Source organism: Mus pahari, chromosome 15 (genome assembly GCF_900095145.1).
Source record: "Mus pahari chromosome 15, PAHARI_EIJ_v1.1, whole genome shotgun sequence".
Taxonomy (NCBI): Eukaryota; Metazoa; Chordata; class Mammalia; order Rodentia; family Muridae; genus Mus; species Mus pahari.
Genome location: NC_034604.1, coordinates 64,031,770 through 64,046,706, shown reverse-complemented (window position 1 = coordinate 64,046,706; position 14,937 = coordinate 64,031,770). Strand labels below are relative to the sequence as shown.

The window sequence follows — 14,937 nt, the reverse complement described above, 5'->3', positions numbered from 1 at the left end:
CCAGGATTTTGTGGGCGCTTGGACTCACACAGCATACGCTCTCATATACACATTTAAAAAAGAAAGAAAGAAAGAAAGAAAGAAAGAAAGAAAGAAAGAAAGGAAGGAAGAAAGAGAAAGAAAGAAAGAAAGAAAGAAAGAAAGAAAGAAAGAAAGAAAGAAAGAAAGAAAGAAAGAAAGAAAGAAAGAAAGAAAGAAAGAAAAAGATTAAAGAAGAGAGAAGAGGCGGCATCTGGCTGGGTTCTTCCTACTCCACTTACCGACCACAACCAGATCCTTCCCATTCTCCCCGCCTGTGCCACTCAGGCTGTTTCGCTTCAGTGCGCAGGCGCCAGGCTGGAGGCTGGGCCGTGGTTTCCTAGGAGACCGTGCAGCAGCTGCGCTGCGGTTGGCCCGAAGGGAAGATGGGGGTGGAGTCGGAGGAGGAAGGCGGCCCCTCGGAGGAAGAAGACGTTCCTCGTGCCATGGAGCCCTCGCACGCGGGGGCGGCGGGCAGCTCGCGGGGTGCCCGCCGTCTCGGTGATGGCGGGAAGGGAGGGAAGGACGTGAAGGGCGGGAGCCCGGGGCGGTCGTTGGGTCGCGGCCTTCTGGTCCCGTTCGGGCCTGGGGAGTGCGGGCACTTGGCGTTGGCTGCTGAAGCCTGGGGGTGACGGCTGCATTCCTGCGCACACCGTCGGGGTGCACCTGTCTCCATGGCGGTCAGGCCTTTTCTGACCTCCCGTGGGGACCCCTGATGGTTCTGGCGGCTCCAAATCAGAGAATAGGAGGGTTTTGTCGCCCATGTATGCTTAGAGACCTGGCCTCGGCCTAGGGAGGAAAGGCTCGCCCGAACCTGGCAAGCAGGCTGGAGTCCCTAGGTGACGCACTTCCAACCCCAGGCTGTGGTCCAGCCTTGTGGCGCCAGGATTGGCACTGGATTCCCATTCCCTGACACTTCCCACCTCCTGGTAACAGAAAAGTTGTGGCAGACATGTTTCTTTTATATCAACATTTTACATCTTGGTACATATATCAAAATTAAAGTCTGTACACAACCAGTCCTCTTTAATGGAAGACACCCATACGTTCAGGTTTTGTCAGTTTCCCCACAAATGTGCTCTTCCTGCTCCCTGTTGCTTCCTGTCACACTCATATCATAAACTACTGTTTACTCACTGGCCTGAGGGCTTCAGGTGCAGCCCTGACCCCTGCTTTTAAAATTAGATACTCAGTTTAATTGAGTGCTTAAATTATTCGTTTTCTGTTGCACCTCAGACACTGTTGTAGGCACTGGGGACTTTAAAACAGGAAATCTTACCGCTTGTGGGGACTAAATTTAGTGTCTTGGAACCCACAGGTTGTGTTGGTTTGGTGTTTTTAAATGTGGGAACAGGCCACTTTGACTAGTTCTCCAGTTGGTTGAAAATAATATTGCTCCAGTTTCTTTGCCTCTACTGTTTAAAAGTTTCTAAAAAACAAAACAAAACAAAAACAAAAACAAACAAACAAAAAAAACCTTAACATAGTACTAGGTTTTGTGCCATCCATTATTAACCAAGAGTTTCCCCCTCTTATATTTACTCAGAAAAGGAAGTAGCTGAAGAAATTCTAGTTAATTGAAGCAGGACTGAAGACCTTTTTTTTTGATGGTGTTTCATGTCTTTATGATTTGTAGATACTGTGGAGCTTATAAAAAGTCAGCACTTGATACTTCATAAATCCAAGGGGGGTGGGGACAATGTTGAATTGAAGCCACTATACGTTCTTTATTAGATGAAATGTTTAGAGGGTCTGTTAGTTGCTCATTGATGATAAGCAGCCTGAATATGCTTGTTTTCTTTTGTGTATTGTGCAGCAGTTTGCTGTCAAGGGGCACCAACACAAATCTCTTCGTCGAGAGTCATAGTCCACATAGATCTGGATTGCTTTTATGCCCAAGTCGAAATGATCTCCCACCCAGAATTAAAGGACAGACCTTTAGGTAATCCACATGTCTTTGTTGAGTGATGATAAAATGAGCTTCAACCATTTTCACTAACTATAGTAAGACAGTTCCTGGAGTCCATTTTTAGGTACTTTGGTGGCAGTCATATTTGCTTTGCAACCAAGAGTAAATGTGCTGAGCCTTTTCCCCTTTAATAAAGCTGACATTAGCATAGGTAACACATGAACAGAAACCAGAATGTGCTCTTAATAGATGCAGTAGCTTGCTTCTGTGGGCTCATACCTTAAGTAAGGAAAGCAGGTTTTCTTTCATGCATGCAGAAAGGATCTTTTAGTATTAGCATGAAGGGCAGTCTTTGGTATCCCTGCTTCCTTCCGTTTCTTCTGGTACCTGGTTTGATGCTATAAGTTGTACTCCAGCCTAGGAGTGAATAAGGGATGCCTGGGTTTTAGTTCTTCAGGGTGAGACTAAATCTTTAAGCTTTCCTAAGGGGCCAAGGATTTAAGTTAGGCCATCTATTTTTTTTTTCCCTCGAAATAATTTCTAATTAGCACAAGATGCCCAGTAGTTATTTCATACTAAAAGGTATTTTGTGGTTAAGAAGTAGCTATAAGTGGTTATCATGAAGAGTGTCAGGTCAGGTATACTGTGGGGGGAGTCCTTTTAGCTAAGGAATTTGCCAGTCTGGCCTTTAATATAGAGCTTTGGAGTCATGGATAGCTACCTTTGACTCAGTGACTCTCAGATATTGAAAAAAAAATGTATCTGCAACATTAATGTTCTGTCTGAAGATGTCAGGTTCAATAATATGCAAAAAGAATGGGTTAGGTGGTTTCTATATTTTCATTCTCTGTATTGCAGATGAATATATCTTACAGTGTCATGAAACAATCAACTTGTGTAAAAAGAAAAAGCATATAGGTTTAGCAATCTTAAATGCTTGGTAAAAATTTTTTTTAATGTGTTCTATAGGTGGTCATAATGTCAGTTTTAAAAAGAAGCCCTAAATAATTCCTCATGGTAGCACTACAAATTATTATGAGCTATAATAGTTCATTGCTTAGGGTGTTTATTGGCACGAGATCTCTCATGGTTTCTGTAGCTTGGCTCTTAGAATATTGCTTCTATTCACTGTCAGTATGGTCAGAAGATAAATGAGTTTTTATAACATCAACCAGTATTTAATTGTTTTTTTTTTTCGTTGTTATTTTCATCCAGCTTATTGTTTGGTGAACATACCCAAGAGTATTACATGACAATGTAAAATTAATTGGGCTTTGAATTGTCTGAAAAGAATCTTAGAAGGATTTAATTTATGTTTTATCACTGAAAAGTCCAAAGAGTATATTGACTTGAGGATAATTAAAATTTGAGAAACACAGCTTCCCTTTGGGTACTGGTATCTGTCCACATTCTTATATGTAATTTCTGCTACAATTATTCAGTGTTTTCTTACTTAATATGTAATATCTTCTCTAATTATTGTATAATGTGTAAGTGGAAAATAGCTTGAAAATCTGATGCTGCTTAGGATTTTAATCGGGGGTTCCTCTTAACTCAGTTATCTTTTTGTTCTTGCCAAAGCTGGGCAAGGTGGTACAAAATCCTGTAATCCTAGCACTTGTAAAAGGGAGGCAGAGGTGGGAAGGTGAGAGGCTGGCTTGTGCTACATGGTGAGTTCAAGGCCACTGTGAAAGGGAGGGGGAGGGGGAGGGGGAGTGTATAGCAAAGGCCCCAAGAGCTCTGAACTAGCAGTGGCAAAGCCCTTGACAAGCATGCACAAGTCTGTGGGTTTGAGCCCCATTGCTGCAAACAGCCACAGCTGCAAACAGTGGGTTCCCACCTACGCTGTTACAGCATGAAGCTAGGAAGCCGTATTTTAAAATGCTCAATTCGGCATAGTTTCCTCAGATGCTTCTTATTTATTTATTTTTTTAATAGGTGTGCAACAGAAATACTTGGTGGTTACTTGCAACTATGAAGCCAGGAAACTGGGCGTGAAGAAGCTTATGAATGTGAGAGATGCGAAAGAAAAGTGTCCTCAGCTGGTCCTTGTGAATGGAGAAGACTTGAGCCGCTACAGAGAGATGTCCTACAAGGTCACAGGTGCAAGCTAGATGCCGGAGAGTTAGCATGTTTATGTAGGGTGACTAGTTACTGTACAAATATTCATAATAAAGTGCCATATATGTAGTTCTTTTTGCCTAACACTTAAAAAAAAAATGGGCCTTTCCCACTTCAAAAATCCTTCCAGAGTTGGCAGATGGCTCATGGAAGGATGCTCTTGATGTTAAACCTGACAGTCGGAGTTCATCGCAGGCACCCACTTGGTAGAAGGAAAGAACTGACTTGGACAAGTTGTCCTTTGATCTCCACACATGTTGTAGCATGTGACCCCTTCCTCCACCAAAAAAATAAATGTAATATATTTCTTTAACTATGAAGGAGATGACTTCATATACTCACAGATAAATAAATTAAATACAAATGTTTAATTATATAAGTAGGCTGCTTGCACTGTTACAGCTGTGAGGAGAAAATGACTACCATTTGTTCCTTGACATCTGCTTCAAGATTTTAACTACCTCTTAGGCATGGGTTGTTATATTTACTTATTTTTTTAGTGTACTACAGATAAAAAAGTTATGGATGTGGAAAAAGATTGAATTAGATTTATTCCTGTGTGTCATTGTCCTGGGAATATTATTTTTGGGCTTTTTTTTCTTTGAATATTACCTCTACTCAAAAGTCTGTTCACTGAGGACCTTGTCCAAGATGCCTTGCAGAGCCGGGCTGCAGAGATGGCTCAGCAGTTAAGAGCACTGACTGCTGTTCCAGATGATCTGTGTTCGGTTTCCAGCAACCTCATGGTGGCTCACAACCGTCTGCAGCTCTAGTCGTAGGGATCCAGTACCCTCTTCTGCCTTCTGTGGGTAGCAGGCACACACACACAGTACACACAGACCCACAGGTTAACAAAATGTCCATACATATGAAATAAAAATTTAAGTAAAATATTAAAAGGTATAAAACTGTGGTGCATATGGTATTATACATATGATATGCACATATTTTATACATTATATTTCCTACCTTAATCATTAAACAGTGAGATCGGTTCTAGTTTGTAACTTAATTATATCTGTGTCCCAATGTTATTTCAATTAGAATTGTTGGAGGAATTTAGTCCAGCTGTTGAGAGACTTGGATTTGATGAAAATTTTGTGGATCTAACAGAAATGGTTGAGAAAAGACTCCAGCAGCTTCCAAGTGAGGAGGTGCCGTCAGTGACTGTGTTCGGCCATGTTTACAATAACCAGTGTGAGTGCTCCCTCCGCAACCCCTCGGTGACTGTAAGTGCACATATCCCACAGCCAGTGAGCTCACTGACAGAGGTGTCACTATGGGCAGTCGGTATCTAAGATGGCCAACATGAAGTCTTGCCAGTTCTGTCAAGGATTCAGAAAAGTGGAGTGGTGTGTAGGGTGCCCCTCGAGGTGCAGCTTTCGGCTCTCTGAGGCCGTTAACCTCTTGTTCTTTCTGCTCCTTATGTTTAAGAGCCCTACCTCTGTAGGTTATCCTTAACTTATAGATGGTGACTTACTACTTTTTCATTAGTCATTGTTCTTTTAAGATTTATTTTTATTGTATGTGTGAGTACACCATAGCTGTCTTCAGACACACCAGAAGAGGGCATTGGATCCCATTCCAGATAGTTGTGAGCCACCATGTGGTCGCTGGGAATTGAACTCAGGACCTCTGGAAGAGCAGTCAGTGTTCTTAACTGCTGAGCCATCTGTCCAGCCCCTCCTCTGTCAATTTTAATTCTGCATTTTGAGGTAGGCTAAATGACTGAGATTCCCTGCTGGATCCTGGCCATATCTTGTCCAGGCCTTTTGTCACAGGCCAGTCTGCTATTTGCTGGTGACTTCCCCAGGCTTCAGGTTAACCAGTTCAAATGACCATTAGCAACTACTGGCAAAAAAGTGGCATGGTTTATTTTCACATATGAAGAAAGTGTGGAAGACAGATGTTTTTCCTGGGATATTCACATGTGTAAATAAGTTGTAGTTAGTGCCTGGGACTATCTAATTAGGTTTCTGGACACCCATAACTGCTGGAGAATGCATGTGGAGGACTAGCTTTCCGTGTAAGCGTGGCCTGACATAGTTGGTCCTATGTCTCAGCATGCACCTCCTCTTATGCCCCTCTTTAGAGTGTCCTGTTACCATCGCCACAGACGATAGGGGCAGAACCTCTGTTTCTAGGAGACATGAAGCCTCTCCTGTGTAGTTTGTACCTGTGCGCTTTTGTCAGTTCCTAGGGTGAAAAGCCAGAAAGACGACAGATACGTCTTGGTGCAGCTTTTAAAGCAGATACAGACCTCACTGTTTAGAGAAAAAAAATCAGTGTACAGGGAGCTAGATTTCCTATTTCAAACGAAGAATGCCTAATTACTTCTTACTTTTTCTTCCTTTATGTAAGTTACTTGATTGAAACCAGTCTCACTCTGTAGCCTGGCTGACCTGGGACTTAGCTGTTGACCAGGGTAGCTGTCAATTCTGAGATCCGCTTGCCTCTGCCTCCTGAGGGCCTGGCTCCACATAGATCTAAAGACAGTTTCTTTCAAACCAGTCTGTAAACAGGCAGAATCATGGTGTGGCTGCTCTAGACTGTTATAGACAAGGCAGTTATCATTTTGGCACATTTATTTTATCTTGCCTCTGTGGACTGTGCGTGCGCTCTCAGCTAGGCTGACTGATGGGCCACGGGGGAGTAAGTCCTGTGACAGAATCTTCGTCTCTACATCCTTCCAGCATTGGTCCTAGGATGGATCCACACCAAAGAAAACGTGTTTCTTTCTAACCTCCCTACGGTATCCTAAGCAGATCTCCTAACCTGTGGGCCAGCCATTATTTTCAGCCGGTCATGTGTTGTGTGACATCCAGATGTCATTCTAAAGCTCTGTCTGTCTCCCTAGTGTGTGTTTCCTTGTGATCCTTTATTGATAAAGGTGAATGAAGGGCTCATACATGCCAGCTAGAACTGCCAGGAGCTGCACGTTCAGTCTGTCAGTGAGGGAGCATTCCCAGCATGCATCCCTTAGCACAGGCCCTTGGTACCTGCTCAGTTTGTAATGACCTAGGACAAACTAAGGAAGCAGTTAGAAGAGCGGTGGGGGAAGAGTGAGTCTCAACAAAGTCCTGGGCTCTTTAACCCTGTTTGTGAGAGAGAAAATAATGTTTTTGTGGTAATACCATTGTCGTTATAGCTGTGAACCTACACAACGTCATGCATCTGAGACTTGTGGTTGGATCGCAGATTGCAGCAGAGATGCGGGAAGCCATGTATAATCAGCTTGGGCTCACGGGCTGCGCTGGAGTGGCTCCTAATAAACTCTTGGCAAAGTTAGTGTCTGGGGTTTTTAAACCAAATCAACAGACAGTCTTACTACCTGAAAGTTGTCAACATCTCATTCACAGTTTGAACCACATAAAGGAAATTCCTGGTAAGACATACATTTGAAGAGTGTATATTGGCTTTGTTGTGATTTCTTTAAACTATGCAGTTAATTCCTAGGGGCATACACTTGGCTTTTGGTGAAAACCAAAATCCTGAAATGTTTTGTGGAACAAATCTGTGTGAAGATATATGTGCAAGTACTTTTTCCACACAAGACTTTTGAGAGGTGCCCTGGAGCCATGTGGTGGAAACATGTTTAATATTGAGAGTAGCTTGGTTTTGAAAAGCAAAGCCTTCGTAACACTGGGTATTTCTGCTGTTTAGGTATCGGCTATAAAACTGCCAAGCGTCTCGAAGTTCTGGGAATCAATAGTGTTCATGATCTCCAAACCTTTCCAATCAAAACATTAGAAAAGGAGTTAGGAATTTCAGTTGCTCAGCGTATCCAGAAGCTCAGCTTTGGAGACGACAAGTCTCCTGTCACACCATCAGGGCCACCACAGGTATGTGAGCATGGTGGTGGCTATGATGCTACTTAAGTTAAAGATGTCTGGCTTCAGCATTCACCACTCTGGTGTACTTTGCAGCTTGTGTGTGATCCCTTACCAGGAAGGGTATTCTGAAATTGAAACTTGCCCGTTAGTAGTTTTAAATCTAATTATCTATTTTTTGTTACTACTTCCTTAAAATCCTGATATACACACAAACATAAGAAGAAAACCTTTTAACCTTTTAAAACATCCTCATTTCTAGACTAATTCAGTGATTTGAACAGTGGGGAGAGAATAATTACCCATTTAGCAAGGGTTTTTTTCTCATGTGCTAGGCATGTCTGAAACCGCTCTACCTGCTCATTGCGTTGAGTTTCACCCTAACCTCTGAGCTAGGCAGTGTCATTTGTTCAGACCTTCCTTCCTGCTCCCTGTGCTTCCTCTTTCCCTCTTTAAGACCAGGGCACTGCACTATAAAAAGGTTAAATAACTTGTCCAAGCATAAACTCAGATTAAGGTTCTAGGGCCATGGGAACCTTGCTGTAGTCCTATAGAGGAATTAGAGGTGGCCTTTGTGCTTTAAATTGCATGACTCTTGGTGCACAATAACAGTGCACACAATAACTGCACACACAACTGCACACATACTAACTGTATATACAGTAACTGCACACAACAGGATTTAGCGCAAAAGTGACTCTGGTGTTACTGATTCATAAAGATAGGTAGTAAAGAACGTGTTGAGTATTTTGGCATGAACACTGTGTTAGCTTTTACATTAAACCCTTACTTACACTTCTTTGGTAGTCCTTTAGTGAAGAAGATACGTTTAAAAAGTGTTCCTCAGAAGTGGAAGCTAAAGCTAAGATTGAAGAATTACTTTCCAGCCTTTTGAACAGGTGCGTTTCACCTTGCCTCATCATCTTTTATATTTAGGCTGGATGCAGAACCACCTCATGTTCTATGTTGGGTTTTACAGATTAACTGTGAACGAGACAATGTTATTCAAGATAGATCATTTGCCACTAGATTTCTCTTATCAGTGCTCTTAATTAAAATGACTGACTTCCATTAATTGTCATTCAGGTAGCATGGTGTTTTAACTGATCTTAAGCCACAGTGGTTACCTAAAGGGTTTCTTCAGTATGTCTCATAATATTCCTAGATTTATAGTCTTTAGGTGAGAAGGAATTTTTCAGTCTTCCCTGTAGCTGTTGTAAGCCTCTGCTCCAGACAGTAGGACTGGCTTTTCAGTTAAAAGGGGAGCCACAGAAAAGATTCAGTTTGCCAGAGTTCTCCCGATCCTCTGAGATGATGGCTCAGAGTAGGAAGGAGCTGAGGAGCAGGAGAGAGACGGCAGCAGAAGCCCCTGCCTCCTTTTCTCAGACCTTGAAAGTGGAGTCAAAGGAAGGGATGGCTAAATAGGTGTCTGTGCGATGCAGGTTTGTACAAGGGACAGTCAACAAGGGTGTGTCAACTGGGATCTAAATACACACACAAAAGTAACACAAACTGTGCAAGAAATGCTTTCCTGCTGTTCCTTGTTGTCTTCCAAATGTGCACTTCTCATTTCCCATAAGAAAGTAGTCATCTCCCTTCACTTCATGTGGTGAGGAGTGTCCTAAGTTGGTTTAGAGCCTGTGTGCTTCTGAGGTGCTCCGAGGATGGCTGGCTGTACAGAGATGAGATAGCATGATGATTGCTGTAGAGATCTGCTGTCACGGGCAGCACGTCTGCAGCAGAGCTGTGCAGTGTGTTGCTGGCCGCCTGCTCTGAGGTAGAGCATGACTCAGCTCCAGAGAGATGGCTCACTCTCTTCTGGGGACTCTGCTGCTGAAACTGGGCCATCCACTCTGCCTCAGCTTGTGTGTACCCTGAACTCAGTGGCTGTGGAGAACTGTCCCGGGCATGGAATCACCAGAGGCAGTATATATGTGGTCACTTTACGTTCTCCACCTAAAGACTATCCAGAAGAGAGCAGGCACTCTAACCCTCTGAGACACCAGACGTCTGAGTCCTCAGTCCGAGTCTCTGTTGCCGGTGCTCCCTAACACCACGCTGTTGTGCTGTGACTGAGGTTAATAGAAGTCAAGTGACTGGTATAAAATAATTTCATATATCTGTGTGTCTGCATGTCTGAAATAGTTTTCTTCTAGAGACTTTATGGACTAATCCTACAGGTAGGAGAGAAAGGGAAGCTGTTTTTTAAAGAGCCAGGCTCTGGGCACTTGGTTAAACTTGCGTTTAGCCTTTTCCCAGTGTCCTGTCTAACAGACCTCAAGTCCCACGAGGTGGTTGGTAGCTCCCACCTAAGCCCAAGTGCCGCCCGCCCTTCCACCATTGTTGGGACGTGCTAGTGCAGTCACTGCTTTAGTTCGTTGGCTGCAGCTGCTGAGGACGACTGAATGCTGCTTTGCTGTTTCTGATGCTACGAGCCACTCCTCAGGGATGAGCTTCTGAGTCAATTCCAGCTCTCGCTCCCACGTCCTGGGTCCAGAGTGCATGCTGTCTTCATGAGCAGGCACTCACCTTACAATTCTAGGAGTCAGTCTGGGGCAGGCAGTAGCTGTAGTGTTTTCAGAGTTGTGCACTGCCCTGCCCACACTTGGGAGGGGCTTTCTCATGCATGCTGCTGGGGTTTCTGTTCAATAGTCCATGGCTCTTGGGAAGGTGTTATTACTTCATGGGCTGTAACTTCTTTAAACCATGTATAATTATATAAAAGTAAATATTTATATGTAGTTTATGTGTATTACTTATATGTTATATATTATAAATTTTGTATTATATAGATACATGTATAATTTTAGGAAAGTAGAAAATCTTTCTGTATTTTTTTTTTTATTATAGCTATTCTCCCTCTCCCCTGCCAACTCCTCCCATGTCCTCTTCCATCCCTCTTTCAGCCCTGTCTTCTACTTCTGCCTCCTCCCTCAGTGGCTGTCTACTGCCTTTAGCTCCCAGCTGGTAGGGGCTGTGCATCCCTTTCTGACATCCATGCTGATGTGGACTCCTGTCCACCAGAACTGTTGGTAGCCCCTGAGTACCTCATCCCTGTCAGGTCCAGAAGACAATCTCGTGGCAGTTACCCTGGCTCTTACTGTCCGTCTCCCTCTTCATCACTGTTCACTAAGTCTTGGGTGTGGCGGTGTGTTGTAGACGTCCTATTATTTGGGGTCGGCCACTCTATGGGCGCTTTGATTCTCTGTACTTTGTCCATTTGTGATTCTCTCTAATCACCTCTATCTGCTACAGAAAGCAGCTCATTTGGTGTGGAGGAAAGCTGCTGTCACCCATGGGTACTAGGACAAGTGTTTAGAAGGCAAGTAGATGCTGTAGGTGTCACCCATGGGTACTGGGACAAGTGTTTAGAAGGCAAGTAGATGCTGTAGGTGTCACCCATGGGTACTGGGACAAGTGTTTAGAAGGCAAGTAGATGCTGTAGGTGTCACCCATGGGTACTGGGACAAGTGTTTAGAAGGCAAGTAGATGCTGTAGGTGTCACCCATGGGTACTGGGACAAGTGTTTAGAAGGCAAGTAGATGCTGTAGGTGTCACCCATGGGTACTGGGACAAGTGTTTAGAAGGCAAGTAGATGCTGTAGGTGTCACCCATGGGTACTGGGACAAGTGTTTAGAAGGCAAGTAGATGCTGTACCTGCCCGTTGAGTGCAATGGTAGAGATAGGTGCTCCTCTAGGATCTGTGACCGCTCCAGCCAAAGGATTCTGCTAGTCTTCAGCACCAGGTATGAAGTTCCTTCTGTTCAGCAGACTTTAAATTCAATTATATGTATATTGCTACTGAAGGAATGGACTTGCTAGTAAGAGCAAGCAGGCAAAGAGTGCAAGCTTCCTTCTTCTATGTCCTTATATAGGCTGCCAGCAGGTGTGGCCCAAATTAAAGGTGGATCATCCCACTTAGAAAGATCTGGATTAAAATTGTCTTCCCACTTCAAATGATTGGAAAGAGAAAAGAAAAAAAAAGAAGAAAGAAAGAAAGAAAGAAAGAGAGAAAGAAAGAAAGAAAGAGAGAAAGAGAGAAAGCCCTCAGCAGCTGTGCCCAGCCACTTAGGTTTTAGTTAATTCCAGACGTAGTCAAGTTGGCAACCAAGAATAGCCAGCACAGCTTGTCATTATGGGAGTTCACGGGACTTCCATCTGAGTGGGGTTCCTGATAACTCTCTTTCCTCGTGTCCTGCATAGCACATTCCTGCACTATGACGGCTAGTTAGAGGAGGGGGATGTGGGGAGTTTCCAGCTTAGTACCAGCTTGATTTCTGCAAGCCCTGGACCAGAATGTTGTGTCTTTAGTACATCACATGCAATTAAGAGCAATTAAGAGCAGTGACAGTTGCATGTATTATCTTGTAATATCTTTTGGCCCACCCCCACCCCCACCTGGACCCCACATCGACTGGACTTTTGATAAGTGCATGGAACTTGTGGGGAACATTGCCCCACTGTAGGAAGCTTATAAAAGAGTAGGATTCCATATGGCCTTTTTACCATTGCTAGTGTCACTCCTCCCTCCTGGGCAGTCTATCCTCTCATCTCGCTCTCCAGTTAACTCTCCCCTGCCCCTTCCCCCTTCCCTTCATAGACCTGCCATCCACTGTCCTCTCTACAGGGCTTCCCACTGCACGGTCCTTTTCTCTTTGACTGGATTCCACACTTACTCCAAGTTAGAAACTCCAACCTAAAGGCTTTTAAGTAAGAGAGAACATGTAGATTTTCTCTTTCTAGGTCTAGGTGACCTCACTAGGTAAATATTGTCTAGTACCCAAGCCACAAATCTATGGCCAGGTTAGAGTTAGAAAAGCAACTAGCTTTATGTGCTCTTTCATTGCTCATGACCATTACCTGCATTCAGTCCGTCCTCGTCCCCATATATCTAAGCTTTTCTGTCCTCTTTTCATGTTATACTCCACACACACACACACACTCACACACACACACACACACACACACACACACACAAACGTATGTACATATCTATTGGCTAGATTCTGCATATGAGAGAACATGTTTCTTTCTTTCTGAGAGAGTGAGCTCTTGCTTAATATTGTATGTCACAAGTCGATGGGCCTCTGGGTGTCTGCCCAGGAGTGCTATAGCTGGGTCCTGTGATAGATTTGTTTTTAGCTTTCTAAGGAAATTCCATATTGGTTTCCATGGCTACCCCAGTTTATCTTCTCAGCAGAAGTGAATGAGGAGTCTCCTTTGTACGCATTCTTCCTGGCCCTTGTTACCGTTTACCTTACTGTGGCCATTGAGTGAGCTGAGGTCGGATGAAATGCCAAAGTAGATTTCATTTACTTTTCCCCCCAGTTGCTAAGGCTGTTGAAAATTATTATTTTTATTTTTATTTTTATTTTTGGCAGGTGGTGGTGTTTTCTTAATGCGTGGTCTTTTTAGTTCTTTATATATTCTGGCTATTAGTCCTCTATTAGATATGTAGCTGTCATGGCTTTGCTGTGTTGACTTTGAGATACTTATTTGGATATTTTTGAACATTTATTACTTTATTATTTCATTTTCTATGGTGCATTTAGTTGCTATAGTTACAGGATCTGACACTTCAATAAATAAGTATTCTATCATCTTAAAATCATGTTAATTTATCTTATTATTGTGTTTTCCATTTCTATTTTAGAGTATGCCAGGATGGACGGAAGCCCCATACAGTAAGATTAGTCATCCGTCGGCACTCTGACAAACACTGTAATCGAGAGAGTCGCCAGTGCCCTATCCCATCCCACGTCATTCAGAAGTTAGGGACAGGTACGGGCCAGTTCTCTAAGAAGACACTGAATCTTCAAAAAGCAAACTTTGAGTTAGAAACATGCCACATTAAAGTGTTTTCATGTATTCTTCAAAACTTAGTTATATTTTACCAGGAATTAACATTAGGAAAACTTTTTAATAGATAATAAAAGTAAATTTACTCAATCAACTCAGTAAGTACTTAGTTAAAAATATTTCCCAACTTTAGAGGGTACAAATCTAAGATAATTATAAAGTACGTTTAGTAAATAGTATCAGATGCATGGTGATCCCAATTTAGATTTTAAGTTCTTAACCCAAGTCATATAAATAATATTGTGCTTTGAATATTACTTAAAAGCGCATATGCTTATCACATCCTTCTACATGTTACTTAGGCAACCATGATGCAATGCCTCCCCTGATTGATATCCTTATGAAACTTTTCCGAAATATGGTGAACGTGAAGATGCCCTTTCACCTGACTCTTCTGAGCGTGTGCTTCTGCAACTTGAAAGCCCTGAGCAGTGCTAAGAAAGGGCCTATGGACTGCTACCTGACTCCGTCCTTCCCAACCACTGTCTACACTGACAAGCGTGGCTTTGTAAGTACACCCTGGCTGCACTGCTGCTAAACCCACCATCTGCATTTGTATGTAGTGCAGTTTGGAGAGTCTTTGAGGTGCTATTGTTTGGATGATTTAGTTGTTTATAGTTCCTATCACAGGATGGTTGCTGGCCTTAAATATATTGTAATCTAAGAGGAAAATGTAAACACAGAATAAAAGAGACAGCCATTGTGGTGCTTCTGTTTTGGGAAGTGTTAACACATTTTCTGGGGGGTCTATACAAATACTATGGATTGGCTTATGAATGTAAACATATCTAGAAATTAATTACCACTGTACTAAGATTAGGATACTATTAGAATAAGTGCTGAGCTGTAGTTGAGTGCATGAATGTTTTATAGCATAGAAAACTAGAAGGGAAATTCAGGTGAAAAATTTTATAGAAAAATTGAGTAAACTTAGGTTGAGAATGTTTCTAAGTTTTATTTAAATGTAGAATTACAGATTAAAAAATAACATATTTTTATTGTGCTTTTTTGTTAATGTTAAATGTTACCTTTAGACAAGTAGTTTTTGGGAAATCAGTCCTTTCTGCTTTGTGCTTCTATTTTTTTTCTTTTTTTTTTTTTAATTTGATATTTATTTACATTTCAAATGCTATCCTGAAAGTTCCCCATACCCTCCCCCCACCCCTGCTCCCCTACCCACCCACTCCCACTTCTTGGCCC

The 14,937-nt window shown here is 42.7% G+C and overlaps 1 protein-coding gene across 6 annotated transcripts in view; it reads left to right on the top strand.

The window, feature by feature from the left end:
- Positions 1-259: 259 nt before the first annotated feature.
- Poli (DNA polymerase iota) overlaps positions 260-14,937 on the top strand; it is a 29,932-nt gene continuing 15,254 nt past the window's right edge. Inside the window, exons 1-9 of one of the 6 annotated variants that reach the window (XM_021214378.2) lie at positions 260-504; positions 1,835-1,960; positions 3,866-4,030; positions 5,093-5,245; positions 7,197-7,433; positions 7,712-7,890; positions 8,686-8,777; positions 13,532-13,659; positions 14,040-14,245. In XM_021214378.2, coding sequence (XP_021070037.1) covers positions 405-504; positions 1,835-1,960; positions 3,866-4,030; positions 5,093-5,245; positions 7,197-7,433; positions 7,712-7,890; positions 8,686-8,777; positions 13,532-13,659; positions 14,040-14,245 — 1,386 coding nt within the window. In that variant the 5' untranslated portion in view covers positions 260-404. The other 5 variants (XM_029546841.1, XM_029546839.1, XM_029546838.1 and 2 more) reach the window with 5 other exon arrangements.